The 19,179-nt window shown below is 38.6% G+C and overlaps 1 protein-coding gene across 6 annotated transcripts in view; it reads right to left on the bottom strand.

Annotated features, from left to right (window-relative positions):
• Positions 1 to 19,179, bottom strand: part of atp2b4 (ATPase plasma membrane Ca2+ transporting 4) — a 98,653-nt gene that overhangs the window by 36,242 nt on the left and 43,232 nt on the right. For 4 of the 6 annotated variants that reach the window (XM_037532320.1, XM_017694714.2, XM_037532317.1 and 1 more), the window contains 8 exons: positions 15,422 to 15,619; positions 13,527 to 13,784; positions 11,700 to 11,825; positions 10,948 to 11,073; positions 9,234 to 9,269; positions 4,849 to 5,025; positions 3,605 to 3,819; positions 583 to 825 (listed from right to left, as the gene is read on the bottom strand). In XM_037532320.1, coding sequence (XP_037388217.1) covers positions 583 to 825; positions 3,605 to 3,819; positions 4,849 to 5,025; positions 9,234 to 9,269; positions 10,948 to 11,073; positions 11,700 to 11,825; positions 13,527 to 13,784; positions 15,422 to 15,619 — 1,379 coding nt within the window. The remainder of the gene's footprint in view (positions 1 to 582; positions 826 to 3,604; positions 3,820 to 4,848; positions 5,026 to 9,233; positions 9,270 to 10,947; positions 11,074 to 11,699; positions 11,826 to 13,526; positions 13,785 to 15,421; positions 15,620 to 19,179) is intronic. The other 2 variants (XM_017694715.2, XM_037532319.1) reach the window with 1 other exon arrangement.

The raw sequence follows: 19,179 nt of genomic DNA, 5'->3' as shown, positions 1-19,179 counted from the left end.
ATCAATTAAGGTAACAACATTCACATCAATATCATGCCAAGATAAACAGCTATGATTGAGTCCTGTTGTGCACACAAACTCTATTCTGAGTTTGGCTAGGAGTCAAGGGCATGGGGTCTTGTCTCTGATGGTATTGACGAGTTGAAGAAGTCACTTAGATACATGGATCATCACTGCACTTGCACTAAGACATTAAAAAGCTTAGAAATGAGGAGTGGAAGCATAGAGGGATTTAAATGAGGCATTTACTCAAGTGTCTTTCTCAAGGGCATAGTGCCCATTAGGATGTTAAAAGGTGAACTATTGATAATCGCTTCAAACTTCACCACCTGAGCCTTTCAAAGGTTAACCATAAACCACATACTGAATTTTTACAGCTCTCTAGCCAGAGGACAAGAGCAAGTGTACATTACGTGACTGAAAAATATCACTGAAAAATATATGCATAAAAGAAAAAAAAATTGAGAAGTAAGGGAATCTAAAAGCTTTGGATGTTCAGGAATATAGATGGAAGAATATCTAAAGCACCCAATTCCTTGTCCTTGAAATAAAACAGTTAAGAATATTCCAAAGTCAGCTCACCAGAATCTTGGTGGTATATGCGGAGTTGATGGAGATGCTGTTCACCATGAGCTCCAAAATCTCAGGGTTGATGGCTTCAGGCTCCGGTACAGTCTTGTAGTGTGTGTCACCTATGTAGGCCTGCACCACGGTCATGCGGTTCATGGTGAGCGTGCCAGTCTTGTCAGAACAGATGGCAGTAGCATTGCCCATAGTCTCACAGGCATCCAGGTGCCTAACCAGGTTGTTGTCTTTCATCATTTTCTGTTGAGGAAAAACAGAGCTCGACCTAGTTTAGTAGAGCAATGGCCCAGGGCAGCAGGTTAATTTCACCATTAGTGAAACAGTCAGCTGGGTCTTTTTACCCATAAATCCCTCATGCATCAACAAGGAATTCAAGAAGTACACTGGATGGGGTTAAGATCAATGGCAGTGAGCTCATTAGAGTAGAGTTGTATGTATGCAGCTTACTGCATTATCATAGACTACGTAACATCTGAGGCAAAAAGCCATAAAAATGTACACTTAAATGTACAGTACTGTGTAAAAGTGTCTGTCCAGCAAGGAATTTAGTTTCAAAGCATTTATCTACACAATAGTTAAGAGCAAGGCACAAACTAACACAGGTTAAAATATAGGGATGAGTATTTTTAGGATTTTATTGACACCAATATCCATACCATTACTTAATATTCTTACTGATACTACTCTCCACAATTAGGTGCAAAAAATAAAGACATGGCATGAAAAGATGTGAAGATTCAAAAGATTCAAAATGAAAAGATGTGAAAAGAATGTGGTCCTATCCCTACAGCTAAAAAAATATTAACAGCCATAACCAAGTAGTTAACCTTGGTTGTCAAGACAGCTCACAAACTAAGGCTACCCAGCAGTTAGTGATTTATGCTATGCTAGCTATTGTCTGACAAGTTTATTTCAGTACATACTCATTCAGTACAGACTTAATATAACTGCTTTGCCCCTGATAAGCTGATGACATCTTAATTATTCTTTTAATGCTTGGACATGTATACTATCAAACTATCCCACCTGTAGTTTTAACACAAATCCGAAGTTGTCTTCCTATTCTCCACCTTTTTTTAATGTTTACAATTCATGTTAAAGGGTGCAGCAATTACTATTACAACACCTGAGGCAGGTATGTAACCAATGCACCACCTGGAACAGGAAAAATGTGGCAAGTAAGAAGCCAATTTCAGCTTAGTAGATCTAACAGCATTTTTTGATGATTTAAGCTACCCAAAGATCCTACCAAGAGTTTTATGTAAGGATTTACTTATAAACATGCACTATGGTAAGACATTTCGTGCAGCAGCTGCTCTGCTAAAGCAAACACACAGCACTGCTGCAGATGTACAGAATGATAAATACATGAGGCTTACCACCTTTACGTGCAAATACCACTTTATATTTATTGCATTTAACTGCCTCATCATTACATTTGGTAAAGTGAGCCCACATATTTGAATGTCAACCTATAAGCCATGACCAGAGCACAGAGTGAGGCATGGCATTTGAAATAGTTAGGGTAGTAATGTGGCATGTGAACACTTTTGTAACACGGAGCTGAGTGCCCCTCCCACTGATCGAATCTAGCACCGACCATTTGAAAACGCAAGCTGAGAATATAGAATTAATTGTCAACATGTTAATATGTACTGATAGCAGCACCGTTGTCCAGGACCTTATTGATATTTTGGTACTGATTAGTCTGGAACCAGTACCAATTTAATACCCGTATGTAATATCAGTCTCAATACCCGTCCCTAGTAAAATACAACTTAAACCAATATAATTCAAATAATAATTTAATATAATTTAAATAAATATAACTAAAATAAATGTATGCAGATAAACAAGCTCAAATAGAACATGTAGTAATGTTTTTGAATTCTCATTTCTCATAGCAACCTCATCGTTGAAATCAGAAATTTCTCAACATTGACTCTACAAGTAATTTTATTGAAGTTTTTTTTCAATTGCTGAATTGTGTGCGTAAGTCATAAAATCCCAAATCACCCACTATAATACACTATTTTACAGCATGCAGACAATTCATAGTCAGAGCCAGCCAGGCTAAACAGTTTCTTCACAGCTATGTTAGTTGCAATGCAGTGCTATAACTAAGAATGCTAAGGTAAAGAATGAGCCTCATTTACCAATATCTTATATATTTATAATAAAATAAAACGTACTAATAAAAAGTTCTTACTTAAATTTGTTTTTGAGAGAAAACAAATTCATGCCATGTTCATAAACCTACAAATTGTTCACACCTTTGGGACATACCACAAATACAAAAGCATTGGTGAATATCAGAATCTTCAGGAAAACTACGTAAGTGGGTTTTAAGGAGAAATTACTTCTTGTGAAAAGTTGGTGAGTGAGGCCCAACGAGAAAAGTCAATGTCCTCTCACATAACTTCAATACAGTCAATCAATGGGAAATTTTTAATACACAAATTAATTAAACACATGCTCTGTGGTCAAAAATAAATTTCACCTTTGATACAGCCTTTTCTTGAATTATATGTATTGCAATTTCTATATATTTTATCTATTTTGGTTGAATGTTCTAACTTAGAACTGTATTGATTTAACTGTCTTTGCACTGATTTATTAGACTTTTTAGCAACCGTTACAACTAGCCCCACAGTCTGTTACCGGTGTTACCGATATATATATATATACACACATACACACACACACACACACACACACACACACACACACACACACACACACACACACACATAAAAATACTGGGCACGAGGAGAGATTTGGAAATGATCAAGCTAACGCACTGATTGACATAAAATCACAATTTACTGCATTAATGTTAACATGTATTTATGCTGGTGCTTTTCCAAGCTAATACACTTCTACTGCCCATACATAGATTACTTAATTAGAAGCCAGACTTAATTTGATGTGAGCTTTTATATAAAAAGTTGAATTATAGAAAAGTAAGATGTCTTTTTCTAATTTTATGACCACAGGGTCACTCACTCCAGGCCCTCACCTTGACAGAATAGGCCAGAGAAATGGTCACAGCAAGGGGTAGCCCCTCAGGAACAGCCACCACCAGCACTGTTACACCAATGATGAAGAACTTGACAAAGTACTGGATATAAATGGGTGTGCACTCTGCCTTCCATTCTTGCTTGTTCACTCCAAATGTATAGATGACAAAGTACAAGATGAGGATGATGACCGTCACGGCAGACATGATTAGACCTGTGGAAATAGAAAGAGCAGAAGAATGTTATCTTTCCCCACTTACAATGTTGATGTTTTTTGTGGTTTTTGTACAAAAAAATCCATAACATGACCACTTCCCAACCTCTCTTAATCCCTTAGAATTAAACAGGCTGCTTTTGTGCCTTTAAGACTGACATTTGTAAGCGACCTCTGTTCTGATTTCCCTGCAATAGGTGCCATTTAAAAAGCAGTCTGAGCTAAAACAATCCTAGTAACTTTAACATGAATGGGTGGACTTAAACTGCTGTGGGCAGAATAGACATATGTAAATGCACTGGACATCATGAAAATAGTTCATTCAAAAAGGGACGTTTTTTACAGCTTAGTTTCTATATACAGACTGTGTGGACAGGAGACGGAAACGGCATACTACATCAAAGCTTCTTATTTAAAAACAGTGAGGAAAATTGAGTTTTCCATGATAGGCCGTCACAGCTCAGAGAAGAAGACTGAGAAGGGGTTCACCAAATTCCTTTAGCCTCAATAGCAACAGCTGTCATCTTCTGTGCGCCATCCGAATCTGCTTTGATTGCAGTAGACGTGCTGTTGGAAGTGGGATAATTATGTGGAGTACAGCCCAAAGGGACAGGCCCTGTTTTGTTACTGGGTGACTCTGTTTCTTCACAAAGTAAGTAAAATAAACCCACTGAACCAGGACAGAGTATGACAAATGAACTCATTTACAAAAAGAGGTGTCTGAAGAAGCCCATATGCTGGCTGTGTTTGTTCAGGATAATGCAAACAAGCAGTCACTGCACATTTAACCTCCCAGTGGGTAATTAATATAAATATTTCTCTTGGTACAAAAGAGCAGGACTGATTATTCTCTGCTAGCTCATGTCAGCTTGGGAAGTGATTACAATGGAAAATGTAATATCTGTCCAATGAACATCCACATTTATTCACACAAACAGTAAATTAACTTCTTCAGAAAGGGTGTGGCAATGAGTCAGACTAATGCAAATGCATTAGGTTTTATAAGCAGCTCAGTTCGTCTGCCCCCACCTGCTTTCCCAATCTGCACAGCCAGCCTGGTCAGTTTGCCCTGCAGCACTGACTTCTCCTTCTTGGTAACGTTGACCTTCTTGATCTCCTTCTCCTTCTCCTCTTTCTCCTCTGACTCAGCCCCCTCTTCGCTCTTCAGCGGTTGAATCTCCAGGGCAATGCCATCCTGGGTCTTAGCTGGGGGAGGGGGGGGTTGGTGAACAAGGGAAACACATGCCAAAAAGGAGGATGGATGAAGAGGAAGGGACAAGGGATGAAAGGCAGAGGGGAGGAAAGAGTGGGCAGTTCAGTGACCGCTGGAAGTCAAAGAGAGTAGATTCATAACAATCAAAAACAGAGCAAAACTTGTATCATTTTCTATATTAATGAGTATTTATGGTATGAATAAAATCTCATTTACAACAAGCTGTTTTCAGAGTGAGTTACTGGATATTAAAGAAAGTGAAGGTCATCACTGAAAAAGTTCTAAAAATTTATTTTTCTGTATATCTATGACCTTTCTGACATATCTGACATATCTTTGGACTTTTTTCTTTTTACAGACCAAACATAACATATACACAATTGCATTAGAATTTGACAGAGTTTTTTAACAACAACTGCTACTAAACATAGAATGTAGCATCTCAAATTCAAATTTAACATGTTCCAGGATTCTTAAATATTCTAAGTCTAGGACCAACAAATGTCTTATCTTGGCTTAGAGCTGGGAGATCATTTTAAATGATTACACTCATTTAAAATTAGTTTAATCCCACAGCGTCTTTACATGAGCATCTCCTCATATCATGTTGTGTTTGAAGCCTTATCATTTGCCACAGAATATGCCCTACTATAGTTCAGGAAAACTAACCCTATACTCATCTGACTCTGTGCTGCCTCATTCAATTTAACAGAATTATTCATTCATAAGACAGATATTGGGGATTACATATTAAACAAGAAAGATAGGATCAGGTTAAAAACTCTTTGTTAGGAACCCTTATCACGATATCTCAGACTATGATTGCTGTAATTCAATTATTCCACAGACAGACATATTGCATTACGGGGTCTCTGGCTAAAATAGAAACATAATGGAATCTAAGATCCAATTCAGGCTTTTTGCTATGGTTAAACATTGATCCCGCCCCCAATTTCCTGTCCATCTCTGCCATAAGGGGCACTGTATAGCCCTGGGCATCATAAAGCAGTGTAAAATTAGCCTGGAACATCTTTTCCAATACTGTTCTGGTAGCATGATGAAAATATATGAGATACCGAGCTGAAACAAGGCACTGAAAGAGGGGAGAGGAGGGAATCCGTTCGCTGAACTGCATGTGTGAGAGCCCATTAGAGTGTAACAGGGCTGACCGAGCGGCCACACATGGACTGCAGGACTGACAGACCAGATGCATGGACTGACCGACGGATTGACAGCACGCACAGACGCACGCACGACGAAGGGTGGGGGAGCGAGTGTGTTACAGACTCAACAAACTCAAAACTCGATAAAGAACTAAATAAACAAACTAATAATAATAATAATAATAACCAAGGATTGATACAAAAAGAAATATGATCACCACAAAAGTAAACAAGGAAGGCCAAGAGAAAGAAGAGGCTGAAAACTGGATTTTTTAAATAGGAGAGCACGATGCAGAGGAGGGGAGAGAGAAAGAGAAAGAGGAGGAGTAATCACACAGTGACTGTGGGAACAGTGTACAAGACAGCATGAGTTTCCTGAGCACACCCTAGAAGGAGGCAACAGTGAGAGACAATAAGGAACTAAGAAATACAACAACAATTCACAGCCCATTGATTTGGCAAGGGTGCAACTCCCACTCAGCAGCCCCCAGAGCTTTTCTTCACATGCTCAGCATCTTCTCCTCTAGCTGAACCAGCCCCCTAATAATGATGTAGGAAACCACACAAAAAGGTTGATAATAAATGAAAGGCAATGCAAATGTGGAATAATACAAATACTATATTCATGTATAAGAAACGCAAGAGCAATAACTCAGCGCTTGTGTGTGTATCTTGCCTGTCAGGGTGTGTGTGTGTGTGTGTGTGTGTGTGTGTGTGTGTGTGTTAGTCCAAGGGCAGACAGAGCAGTGCGATCTATGTGAGTGCTGCTGTCTGGAGCAGATGCTATGTCCCTGAGCATGGAGGGGAGGAGGGAAGAATCTGTGCAGGGTGGAAGATGCACCCTGTAATACTGAACACTTATATGCCTGAGCCAAACAAACACACATCGCTTTTTAACCCCTTCAAATATCAGGCACACCCCCATATATACACTAAAGATTAGGGATGAGTCTGGTTATTTAAATTATATGGATACCCAAATCCAGCACTTGTTTACATATTCGGCTATTAAAATAAGGCATGTCATTTAGAATATAAAATGTAATACATGTAGTATTATTATTATCTTGAGTTCAGATGCATAGATGCTGACACTGGCATTGGGTATCAGTCAGATACCGAGCTCATTCACTTGTCCTTATAAAATGGCAAAACAATCAATCAGAATGGCAACAACTATGCAGAGCTGTAGATGAAAGCATTTTTCAAGTAAATAAAATTTAAAAATTTGTACAATAAAAGCTCTGAACAATATATGACGTGCACTAAATACAAAGACGAATTACTGAATCAACCATTAGGTATGGATAACCTCTTATACTAACAATAAATGAAAGCTAAATCTTCTGTTTTCTTTTCTGGTTTATAACAATACAATTTTTGTGATATTCAAACTAATCTTCTAAAAATAAAAATATTTAAAATTTCACAGAGCGTGATTAAAATGTTCATCTCTAATAGTCACTAATGATAAGATAAGCATTCTAGTGATATACAGCACTGGGCAAAAGTGAGAAAACACCCTTCATTATTATAATTTACAATCAAAACTGCTATTACATACAAGTTACCAATTTTTCGTTGTGAGGATACATTTGACTTGCTTTTTGTTTTTCAAAGAAATAGACAGTCTTAGAAGTTCAGTCTGAGAAGCTTTATGCATTTTCTGCTTCTTGCGATCAAATAATCCATTCACATTATAATAACACATTCAGTGAAACTGAGGTCTGATTTTGTTTGATTTGCACAAGTTCTCTTTTCTGTCTATTTCCTTTTCTTAGTAATGGTTCCTCACAGCTTAACCTTTCAGACTCGGTGAGCTGTCTTCTCACAGTAAAAGGATGAACAGAAACAAACAGTTTTTATTCAGATTGAAGCACGAGTGGCGCTTGATTCTCTCCTATCTCTAAACGATGAAAGCCTTAAATACTGTTCATCAAATGGTCAATTTCAATCGAGTTACATTTTTTCTATCTTTTATCTATTAAAACTCAAGTTTTGAAAACTCTTGTTTCCCAGGTTTTCATTACAGGTGTACTGTGTGTGTGTGTGTGTGTGTGTGTGTGTGTGTGTGTGTGTGTGTGTGTGTGTGTGCGTGTGTAATTGATGGTAGGAATGCATGTTTTATTTTATTTTGTTATATTTTATATTTATTTTATTCACTACATGTAAATGTCTGATAGTGTGCATTGTGAGCTCCTGTAACTAAAAATTACTTGTATGCATACCTGGCCAATAAAGCTTGATTCTGATTCTTCATCAGTTGCCTCAGAATATTACTGAACCCTACAATTTGTGCTGCCTCATTCAACAAAACAGAAAATGTCTTAAGTGTATTTTTCTTTGACATTCCTTTTCCTCAGAAAGGTCAAGCATCTTATGTTCAATCTCCTCAGAAAATTTGTACTTAATAGTCGTTTTTACTAGAAAAACAAGTGTAAATGATGCATGGTCTCTGACTTTTGCACAGTACTGTCCTCTTTCAGCACTGAGAAAAGCAGTTCCACAGCACCTGAATCTGGAGTACCGGCACATTTTAGTATTAACCCTGCTCCTAAACACCCAATTCAACTTTTAGCCGTACTCTGCTATCTTATGAGATATTACCAAAATCTAAACTAAGCAAAACTGAGTAAGTGCATAACTGCAGTGCTTATTACTATATGTATTTTTCTACAGCTAAAGCCCTTTAGTTTTATGTCCCCTCTGGCTCTGTGTCTGTGTGTGTGTGTGTGTGTGTGTGTGTGTGTGTGTGTGTGTGTGTCTAAGTAAAAGTGACAGTAAAAGTGCTCAGCTCTGTTTCAGCAGGTGAGAGTTGCACTCTTTCACAGGTAAAGCGAGGCGGGAAGAAGCTCCCACGGGCTTAGCAGGAAAGAGTCAAAGCAACAGAAAGAGAGAGAGAGGAGAGAAAGAAAGAGAAAGAGAGGTAGAGAAAGAGAAATAGAGAAAAAGAACAAGAGTTGGGTGAAAGAGTGAGTGAGATTGACACGAGACTCCAAGACTTGTCGCTGAATGGAAAGGGAGGGGGGAGGGGTTACCTTTGTTGCGATTTTCGTTGGCTCCTTGTTTTTTACCTGTTCAGAACAAGAGAGAGAGGGCGGAGGGCTGATATAACATGGTTTAAATTAAATGAACCAGACACAAATCAAAAGAAACAAAAGGTTCAAAAAACCAGATACAAAAAAATCAAATCAATGCCACTTCACATGTGTGAATGTGGGCTAAAATGTGTCATCTTGAGAAAAAAAATAAAGCCAATTCTTCTGTCACGGTACAATGACATCTTCGATACTCTTCAGGAAATCATACTGTATTGACAAGAATCCTTGAGAAATTTCAGAAACAAATTTAAAAGAATACTCCAGCAGATTTCAACCTAATCTGCAGTATGTCCGGGGTCTTTCAAGCACTGAACAACTTACAGGTTTCACTTTCAAGTTCATTCCAAATCAGGCAATTTTTTTCTGCCAAGCACAGGAAAATGCTGACAAATTATTGTCCATGGCAAGTCAATGTCTGATACAGATGCTGCAGATTGAGATAAGGTCGAAAAATCCTTACAGTAGTATTCCTTTAAGGATGTTTTTCTAGTGCTTTCTGACTCTGTTGTTCATAAATTTGAAGAGCAACTTTTACATAAACGAAGTTGGCTTCCTTGCTAACAGTCAAAACAGTACAAAATCAGCCTGCAATTTCATGTCATTATTTTAAGTGAAACTCTAAAATATGTGACAACACCAGGAGCAGGATGGGTAAAAAAAAGCAAATGAGAGCTAATTATAAAAGTTGAAAAGGCTGCCAAAACATTCATTGTGTCTGCAGTGAACCGCATTTCGGAACACTTTCATGGCGAAAGTGTGTTGGCAAACCGCATCATCGTGGTAGCGCGATAATTGGCTCATGAAGTCAGGAGGCGATTTGAGAGCTGTTTTGACACTGACTGCCAGACCTCTTCTGTTCTTAGTAGAGAATCAGAGAGGGTCCCATACACATGGACATCAAATATATAGGACGCGGATTGATGACGGCAGGTGCTTGTGTGTGGACATCGAGTGTGCTTGTGACACTTTTTGTTAAGTCTAAGGTGTGCCTAAAGGACCAGGAAGGCCAGCTGCAGTCAAAAATACCACAAAGGGGAGTAGCTGAATGTTGAGTTGAGGGGACAGTTGACTTTCAAAGCAAAGTGACAGTGCTTCTACAGCTGTCTTACAAATCTCGTGTGGCAGTGACAAGTGTGTAGCATTCAATAGACTTTTTTTGTTTCATTTTCAAAATACAGGCTTCCCAACTGTCTTTCCTCAGAAATGACACGTTCCGCCCAGCAAGGATGAATGCCTTAGGGATGTAAATTTGACGGAGGGAAACAGGAAAGTAAATCAAAAGAAAAAAACAAACTAAAATTTAAGGCATTAGCACTATATGAAATATATAAAGTAAATATAACACATGAAATAAATAAGGTGGAGAGAATTGCAACCACTGGTACTGACTGATCTCCACTGACAAGAGTCCATGAATTCTTCATCTTGACCTTTCGCTCTAGCATTAGTGACACTTCACTCCTCGGCTTTCTTGAACTCTGATGGGCAAAACTACAGACTGAATGGGATATCACTCAAATAGCTCTTACCTCTGACAAGGGAAGTTGACATAGAAACTGCCCATATGGGTATTAGGTGAGGTAGGTTGATTGTTTTGGACTGTAGATGGTTTTATTGGTATGGTTCTAAATCGATTTATGAACAGACTCACCCTTCTTCACCTTCTTCTCCTCCTCTTCACCACCAGCTCCAAGAAGGGTGAAAATGATTCCAGTCTGGGAATTCAGGCCCACAGCAGTTACCACCATCCTCCCAGAACCTTCCATTACATGTGTTCCTGACCAATGGGAAAGAGATCATGTTACCACACTCCATAGAAACCATGGAACAGGGCTGCCAATTTCCTCCGCAAAAGGCCGGTGTGGCTTCAGATCTTCAGTGTAAACAAACAGGAGCACACCTGATTCCACTTGTTGGATCAGTTGTTCTTAATTTAAAACAACTGATCATGAGTATCTCTGTTTTGCTGGAATGAAACTGGCAACCACATTGACCGTTTACAGATAATTTCACCATAGAAATACACTTTTGGCCTCTAAAGAGTCTTTAAATCTATAGTTATTACAAGAACCATTTCTGTAAACAAAAGCATAAAAGTGTGACTGAATAACTACTTTAAAGTTTGAACAACATCAACAACAATGTAAAAGTTCTGTCAATTAAAGATTTCTCCTTAAGAACTAAAGACTAAAGCCAAAAGCCATTTAAGAACACTGTTTTAGTTGCATGTGAGGTGAAAAAACACAATAAACCAAACAAGAAATCTTTTAATAACCAAATTCCAAATGAAATGCCAAATGCGGAGAAATGAAAACTCCTATTTACAAACTGGCTTCCCTGCACATTGCAATAGTAATACAAGGCAATATTTGACCAGTGCACAACAAAACAACAGGTGCTCACCAGACAGCAGCATGGGGTCTTTGTCCAGGGACTTCCTGACCTGGTCAGACTCTCCAGTGAGTGAGCTTTCATCAATCTTCAGGTCATTGCCCTGGATCAGAATACCGTCAGCAGGAAGGAGGTCACCTGAGTGCATAAGAAGAAGGGAAAGATGTTAAAAAGGAAGAGAGACTGATTAAGAGAAGAGACAGTGGGAAATGTGAAAAGACAGAATCACACAAAATATAGAAGAAAAAAAGAACAGGATAGAGTGAAAGAAAATATTAAGAGAATATTAGACTGACTGATGCAGTGAGAGGAGGAAGGCTGCTTTCGACCACCATGGAGACAGCGCTCTCATGTGGCTCTCGGAGCCCCGCGTGTCGCCCACGTCTCAACCAGCCCAGGCACCAGCACTGTGACTCACATAAGCCTGTTTGCATGAGTCATAGCTTTGCTGGGGCTGAAACAGGAGCTTCTGACCGCCAGCCATATATGATCTGTTACTACCAGCATTCAGCACTCTAAAGCATGCTTCTGAGACACTGAGAAACCAGTTCATGAAGCTCGCTGGCAATGTATATGACTCAGACAGCAAACTAACTGGGCTTTAGAAATGTCAGACCCTTCAAGGAAGTCTAGTGCTTCACAGACATGTACAAAGAGAACGCTAGAATCACAGGATAACATACAGCCTAAGTTAATAAATTTTGGTAGGTTCTTTATTAGATCCTACAGATCTGAAATATACTCTCTTGTTGCTCCATAGCCAGGGTTTAGGGCTGTGGAGGTAGTGATGCAACAATGACAAACATATACTACCATTCAAAAGTTTGGAATCGCTTTTCATATTAAAGATGTATTCCAGTTGTAAACACTTGAATGACATGTGACATCTGAATTTTCAACAGACATAGGAATGTACGGTGCGACATGTATAAAGTAATGTTTATTATTCATGAACTTTTTGTAGCTTTGTTTATGCTGTGAACCAGGTAGAGTTGTACAGTCATGAAGGTCTGCTAGTTGTATGTCATTAGTTGCAGTTGTATGTCAGCATCCCTATGGATATTTGTAGTGTTGCTAGCACCAAGCTAGCACTGTTGTGTAATTACATTAGATGCCAATTCTAGTTTATACAAAGGAATGTGGAGCTTGTAACAGGCATACAAGTAACACATTCTGTTCTATACTTAGTTTTACTGTGACTCTTCTGGCAAAAGGTCTGGAGATTGTTTCAATATTTTTAAACCAGCCTGTTAGCCTTTTAGGTACCTGTTGGCCTCTAGTCTAGTGAGTGCAGAATATAGTTTAGTTACAGAGAATGCAAGACGAAGAGATGATTTTAATATTTAGATGCTTAAGTAGTTTTTTAAAAAGTCAATAGTCAGAATGTCATTACACATAATAGATGACATTTTACATGAGGGTTCCCCTTAATTAATATTTTATTTAAAAATGTTATATAATGTATATTGAAAATTTAAAATAATGTAAATTGAGTTATATAATGTAAATTGAAAAATCTAAACTAGGCACCATAGTGTATGTCAAGGTGCTTAACATAATATTTTAAAAGTTTTTTGGGAAACAGCAAGAAGTTACAAACTGATGAATAACTCTGTGATTATGTATCTATATTCTTCTACACATTATCTGTCTCCAGATTTGATCAGCACTTATGTGGCAAATACAAGGCATTCTGGAAGTTAATTTTACTAAAACGTAATTCTTGATGTTATAAAAATTTTTCAGTAGTTTTAGAATCTCTTACAGCTGTTCATCTGTTTAACTGTTTATCATTATGGGCAAATTTAAAATTTATTCACTTCACAGGGGAAATCTCACCATATTTGATCTGAGCAATGTCTCCAACGACAATCTCAGCCACGGGTATCTGGATGACCTGGCCCTTGCGGATGACGGTGAACTTTTGTTCCTGCTCAATGCGGCTCTGCAGCCCACGGAACTGCTTCTCTTTGCTCCAGTCGTTGAAGGCGGTCACCAGCACCACAATGATCACTGAGAACAGGATGGCAGCGCCCTCAATCCAGCCAGCCTGAGCCTCACCTTCATCCTCCACACCACCAACAACCTGGCCACATGCTGAAAATAAACACACATAGAGCAGAGACCATATTCTGGTGAAATCATCCTAACTTAGTTGACTTTTATGAAAGGTCACCCTTAAAAACCATTACAACTCCCTTCATGGCAATTTATGCCACATTGTCTACATATGCACAGTCATACATAACAACATACGTATTCATCCTCCCAAAAACCTTCCTGACCGCCAGGACCAATGCTGGATTCCACGTCACCAACCTAATTTTCTCTCCTGAGAGTTAGATGACTTTAAGGTCACTCATGCACTCTGAGCCATATGGGGAAACTCACAAGTTCACAGCAGCTGCCAACACAGGCTCTTACATATTCTGAGCAGTCAGCATAAGAGGATACGTTTCCTAAATGACAGTTATCAACACAACTGAAGAGATTCCAAATCATTGTTGAGACAAATATTTTTTTGTTACAAAAAACAAAAAAAAATATATGAATAAGACTACTGGCATTTCCAGTTCTACAGACTCTCACAGTCTGTGACTTTTTCAGGGAACGTTTTCATTGATGCAAATACAGTAATATGCAAAAGTCTTAAGCATTAATATTAGAATACATACACAAACACTCATACAAAAGTAATGATGTTATGTATGCTATATCTGTTTAACCATTTTCAAACTTCTGATGGCAGCCAGACATGATTTATAGTTACTTAGTATCTTGTTTGTCTAGTCAATCTTTTTTCTGTGATTTCCTCTGGCATTATGGCGAGGCGAAGTCAAGAACCAAACTTGTGTTCTTCCAATGTGATCTTGTGATGTTATTTAGTGTTTTTACAAACAAAAAGACATTTACAATTTATAACAATAACAATTTGCATAGGTGACTTTTACACAGAATAATAATAAGTTAAATTTGTATATAGCCATTCACAAACCCAAGGATGCACACCATAGGGGGTTGGGGCCGTCCATTGACTGGCATCATGATGACCCCCCCATGACTCTTTGTAATATTGTGAAAACTTTGTTGTGATTGGTGAGAATTTCCAGTATGTAGATCTGTTGAACAACTCCACAGCACAGACACTATGTATGAATAGGCATTGTGTGTGAGCTGTAGCATCACTGCTGCATCACTCATGTCACACAGAGGTAGTCAGTGTGGGAAAAAAGGACTGACTGATTCACGGGATGGAGTGATACTATAGCCATTTCAGAGTGAGAGACAACACTGACACGCCGACTTTCTGAAAAGATACTTTTCTCACTCCACAGCACTCACATGTTCTGCCTGCTTTAATGCCGCATTCACAGGTTTGTGTTGAAAAAAATGTCATTCATAATTGAAAATGGCATAATTCCAGTGTCTCTGCTATAATGTACAAAACTATATTTATTATTTATTACTTACCCAAAGATCTAAACAGATGAATATGTATTTTAAAGAGTGTTGAGTATTAATAGTACCTTTGTAAGACTAACGTTAACACCCCCTGCCCATGTCATCGTCCACTGTGATGTTTTGCTGTAGACAACATTATATAGCAGTTACATAGACATCGCCCAACTCTACAAACCACTACTTTTGGAAAAAAAAATAATAATAATTGTAGAACTTTAAAACTAACCATTAGCACATGTAAAACATGCCCAGAAGGTTCTGGGTTGCCTCACCATTACTGTCATTTCCTTGTGGGTGGTAGAAAGACAGGCCCAGTGAGATGATGGCTGCTATCTCCAAGATGATGAGGGTGACATCCTGCAGCGCCTCCCACACCAGCTGCAGGAAGGTCTTGGGCTTCTTAGGAGGAATGAAGTTCTTCCCGAATGCTGTGTGGCGCTTTTCCAAGTCTGCCGGATTTCCAGACAGCCCTAGAGTTTCACAGTAAACAGAATGCTGTGAGTGCAAAACAATTCTAAATATAACCCATAACCATAAAAGCCTTGATAAAGAATGAAACACTTGGCCAAGACCAACAACAGAATCATTTTCTCTCAAAAAAGTCTTAAGTTTTGCGTAAACAAGACTTCAGTCAGTCACACATCTGAGAAGGATTGTCAGGTGGTTTGCTCAAACATCACATTTGTGAATATGCTATTAAAGCAATGGGGCTATTTAAAGAAATCCAAAATTATGAGATCATTTTAAAAATTATAAAAAATAGGTAATAAACTTGCTTATGTTTTATATGTAAACGTATTTTTCTGCAAGTATCTGAAAATGAATTTAATGAGGATTCTCCATTGAAAACCATGTATCTCAATCTTGGAACCTAAGCCCGGCCCAGCGAGTGAACCATTTTGCACAAATGGAAAATCATTCAATACTATCTTAAAGGAAACGCAGTGTTTAAACAACAGCCCAGTCCCTTGTGTTTAGAATATTCTAGCCTCAATTTGCAATTTCCTCAAGTTGAGCCCAACCCTTTCACAACCTGTTCCACAGGGCACATATAACAATGAGACAGTCCACGACTTGGGTGTATCCTTATCGGTAGCTCAAGCTGTATTTCGTTTCATAATCAGACAGCCTGACAGCCTTTGCTGATAGAAGACGTCGAGGTAGTTGGACAGATTTGGGACAAATCACTAGGGCTTTGTCCATTTAATCATAACACACATTTAGTAATAAGAAACTGTGAAATAGTTCCACAGTTAAGGTGGATTATACTGGTCACTGCCTGTATGGTTTGAGAGCTCCAATGCAATTAATCAATAGCAGGAGTGAGCAGCATTTGAAGCACATAAGCCTTAGCATACTGAGTGACATTTTAAACGGGCACTTTACTTCAAACAACCAAAAGAACTATACAAAATCAAACTACCACCAATCATGCTGTTAAGACTACAGCATACATCTTCATGTTGGGGAAAAATTGCAGTCCAAAAAGGTCTCAGAATGACCTATGCAGTGCACCACTCTGTACAAGCTCAAATTACCTCTTCATTTTTGCCAAAAAGATATTGTTTTGTCTTGAAACCTCTTTTAGGTTGTAATATACTCCCAACTTAAACTGGCAAAAGAACAGTGATTGGGCTTAGAGAGTTTAAAGGTGGTGTAGAACTTTTTTAAAAATTTATTTTTAATGTAGAATTCCAGGACTTATACATGACATAAAATGAAAATTCAATGTCAGACATTTAGTATAATGCTGGGTGATATATTATTTATACACGTATACTGTGGTACTGATATACCATTTCCTGTTTTAGAGATATTTGTAGCAATATATTTGACAGACAAGGACCATTTAACTCAGGAAGCATGAGTTAATTTTTGAATGTTATACTTTAATATCACCTAAAAGCAGGACACAGTGTGATAAGTTTGAAAATACTATGATTTAGCACAAACACATCCATCGGTTTCAACTGTAAAGAGTTGTGCATTGTGCATGTACGCACATCATCACTCAGTGGATATCGTTCTCCGTTTCATTACATTTAGCTCAAATGAGAAGCGGTGGCATGTTTTTCCTCTTATATCTGGTTTGTTGCTTCATCTTCTCCGGTGTTCGAATGTCAAAAGATCTACCAAAGCACACACATCCTGAATGTTACACCTTCGCAAGCTGAGCATCAACATGTTAGTAAAACTAATCCATGTGAACATACATTATTCTCAGGTCTTGGTGCTTTTTGCAATCTAAACTCTTCAGTGCTTCAAATGTGATGATTACTGACATAGGGGAAAAGTCCACAAATATCCATGATTTTCCAGCACTTCCAGTCCTGGAAAAACTCATTTCTATATTTCATGACTTTTCCAGGATTCCCATGACTGTATGAACCCTGAAAGCAATGGGAATTGTAGTGACACAAAGCTTTGTTGATCTGTTTAGACATATTATTTCCTTTTGATGCATGGCAGACTCTGAATGATGCGTAATGGATGTGTGCGTTAGTGTGTGCACAGAGCTGTACACGTACATGTGTGAGAAGACTAGGCTTTTCGCACAGATGCTCTCCGCAAAAATCGCCATATCAATTCCACTCCATAAATGTGCCAGCTGGACACAAAGAAGTGTGTGTGTGTGTGTGTGTGTGTGTGTGTGTGTGTGTGTGTGAGTGTGAGAGAGAGAGAGAGAGAGAGAGAGAGAGAGAGAGAGAGAGAGAGAGAGAGAGAGAGAGAGAGAGAGAGAGAGAGAGACACTATTTATGTATATGCTTATAACATCCCAAATGCTTCCTTTCATAGCCCCCATAATAATTAACTATGACCTCTGCTGGCTGGGATTGTGTTAAAACTCTGTGATCCTGCCACCAATCCTCAAGGTCTCTCTTCACAATCTCTCTCTCATATGGTGTGAAATGCAAGTGAAAGAAAATGGTAAGGCTAAAAAGTAAAAAGGTGCAGCTGCCAAGTTCTTACTGGCCCTCCTTTCATTCCTATTGTTGAAAGAGCGTTTAGGGATAAAGCTTCTATAAAATAAATAACAGTAATATCTTATTAATGAAAGTCATATGGGTCAATAATTTTTTCTCTCCTTGCAAAGAAAATGGGGTCAGACGTGGGACATAAGACAATTCATGAGCAAAATTTGAAGCTTCTGAAATTATATGAATTTCTGTATCGTCAACAAAATGTGATGTGAACTTCTTTTAAAGTCATAATATTAAATAAAGGCCGTCTTACTTAACAACACACATTTCACACTGCCATAACCACTGACACAAAATCAGCGGTAGAGAAAGTATGGGGGCCTCTAGGATTCTTTTCAAAAGAAGAAAATAACAATCAATTGCAGTTCAGTTGTGGATTTGACCAATTTAAACAAATTTTCTGCATTATTTCTTGAAAGAAGTAAAATTATGTGCAAATGGAATAAGGCACTTTACTACATAAAAGTTATGAAGTTAAAAAAAGGAATCTTACAGCATTATTACAACAATCTCAACATCAATCTTAATGAGACATTGATGAGATTTAAATACCACCAAAAAATGTTGCTGAAGCTCTTAAGATTAGAAACAGTAACAAAATTTAAATTGGGGTCTCCATGAATCCATGGTCAGGTAGAAAGTTTACAAACGGAAGAAATTTGGCATCACATCTCCCTAAGGCATCCGAAAAACATCAATGCAAAGTTCCATCCATTTTCTAAGCAGCTTCTCCCTCAGGGTTGCGGGGGGGGTGCTGGAGCCTATCCCAGCAGTCTTCGGCCGGAAGGCAGGATACACCCTGGACAGGTCGCCAGTCCATCGCAGGGCAGACAGACAGACACAGACAGTCAGTCACACCTAGGGGCAATGTAGCATGTCCAATTGGCCTGACTGCATGTCTTTGGACTGTGGGAGGAAACCCACGCAGACATGGGGAGAACATGCAAACCCCACACAGAGAGGACCCCGGTCACCCGGCCAGGGAATCAAACCCAGGCCCTCCTCGCTGTGAGGCGACAGCGCTACCCACCACACCACCGTGCCGCCCT

The sequence above is a fragment of the Pygocentrus nattereri genome, chromosome 21 (assembly GCF_015220715.1).
Source record: "Pygocentrus nattereri isolate fPygNat1 chromosome 21, fPygNat1.pri, whole genome shotgun sequence".
In the NCBI taxonomy this organism is placed as follows: Eukaryota; Metazoa; Chordata; class Actinopteri; order Characiformes; family Serrasalmidae; genus Pygocentrus; species Pygocentrus nattereri.
The sequence above is the reverse complement of the archived record's forward strand: the minus strand, read 5'-3'. Positions and strand labels throughout refer to the sequence as shown.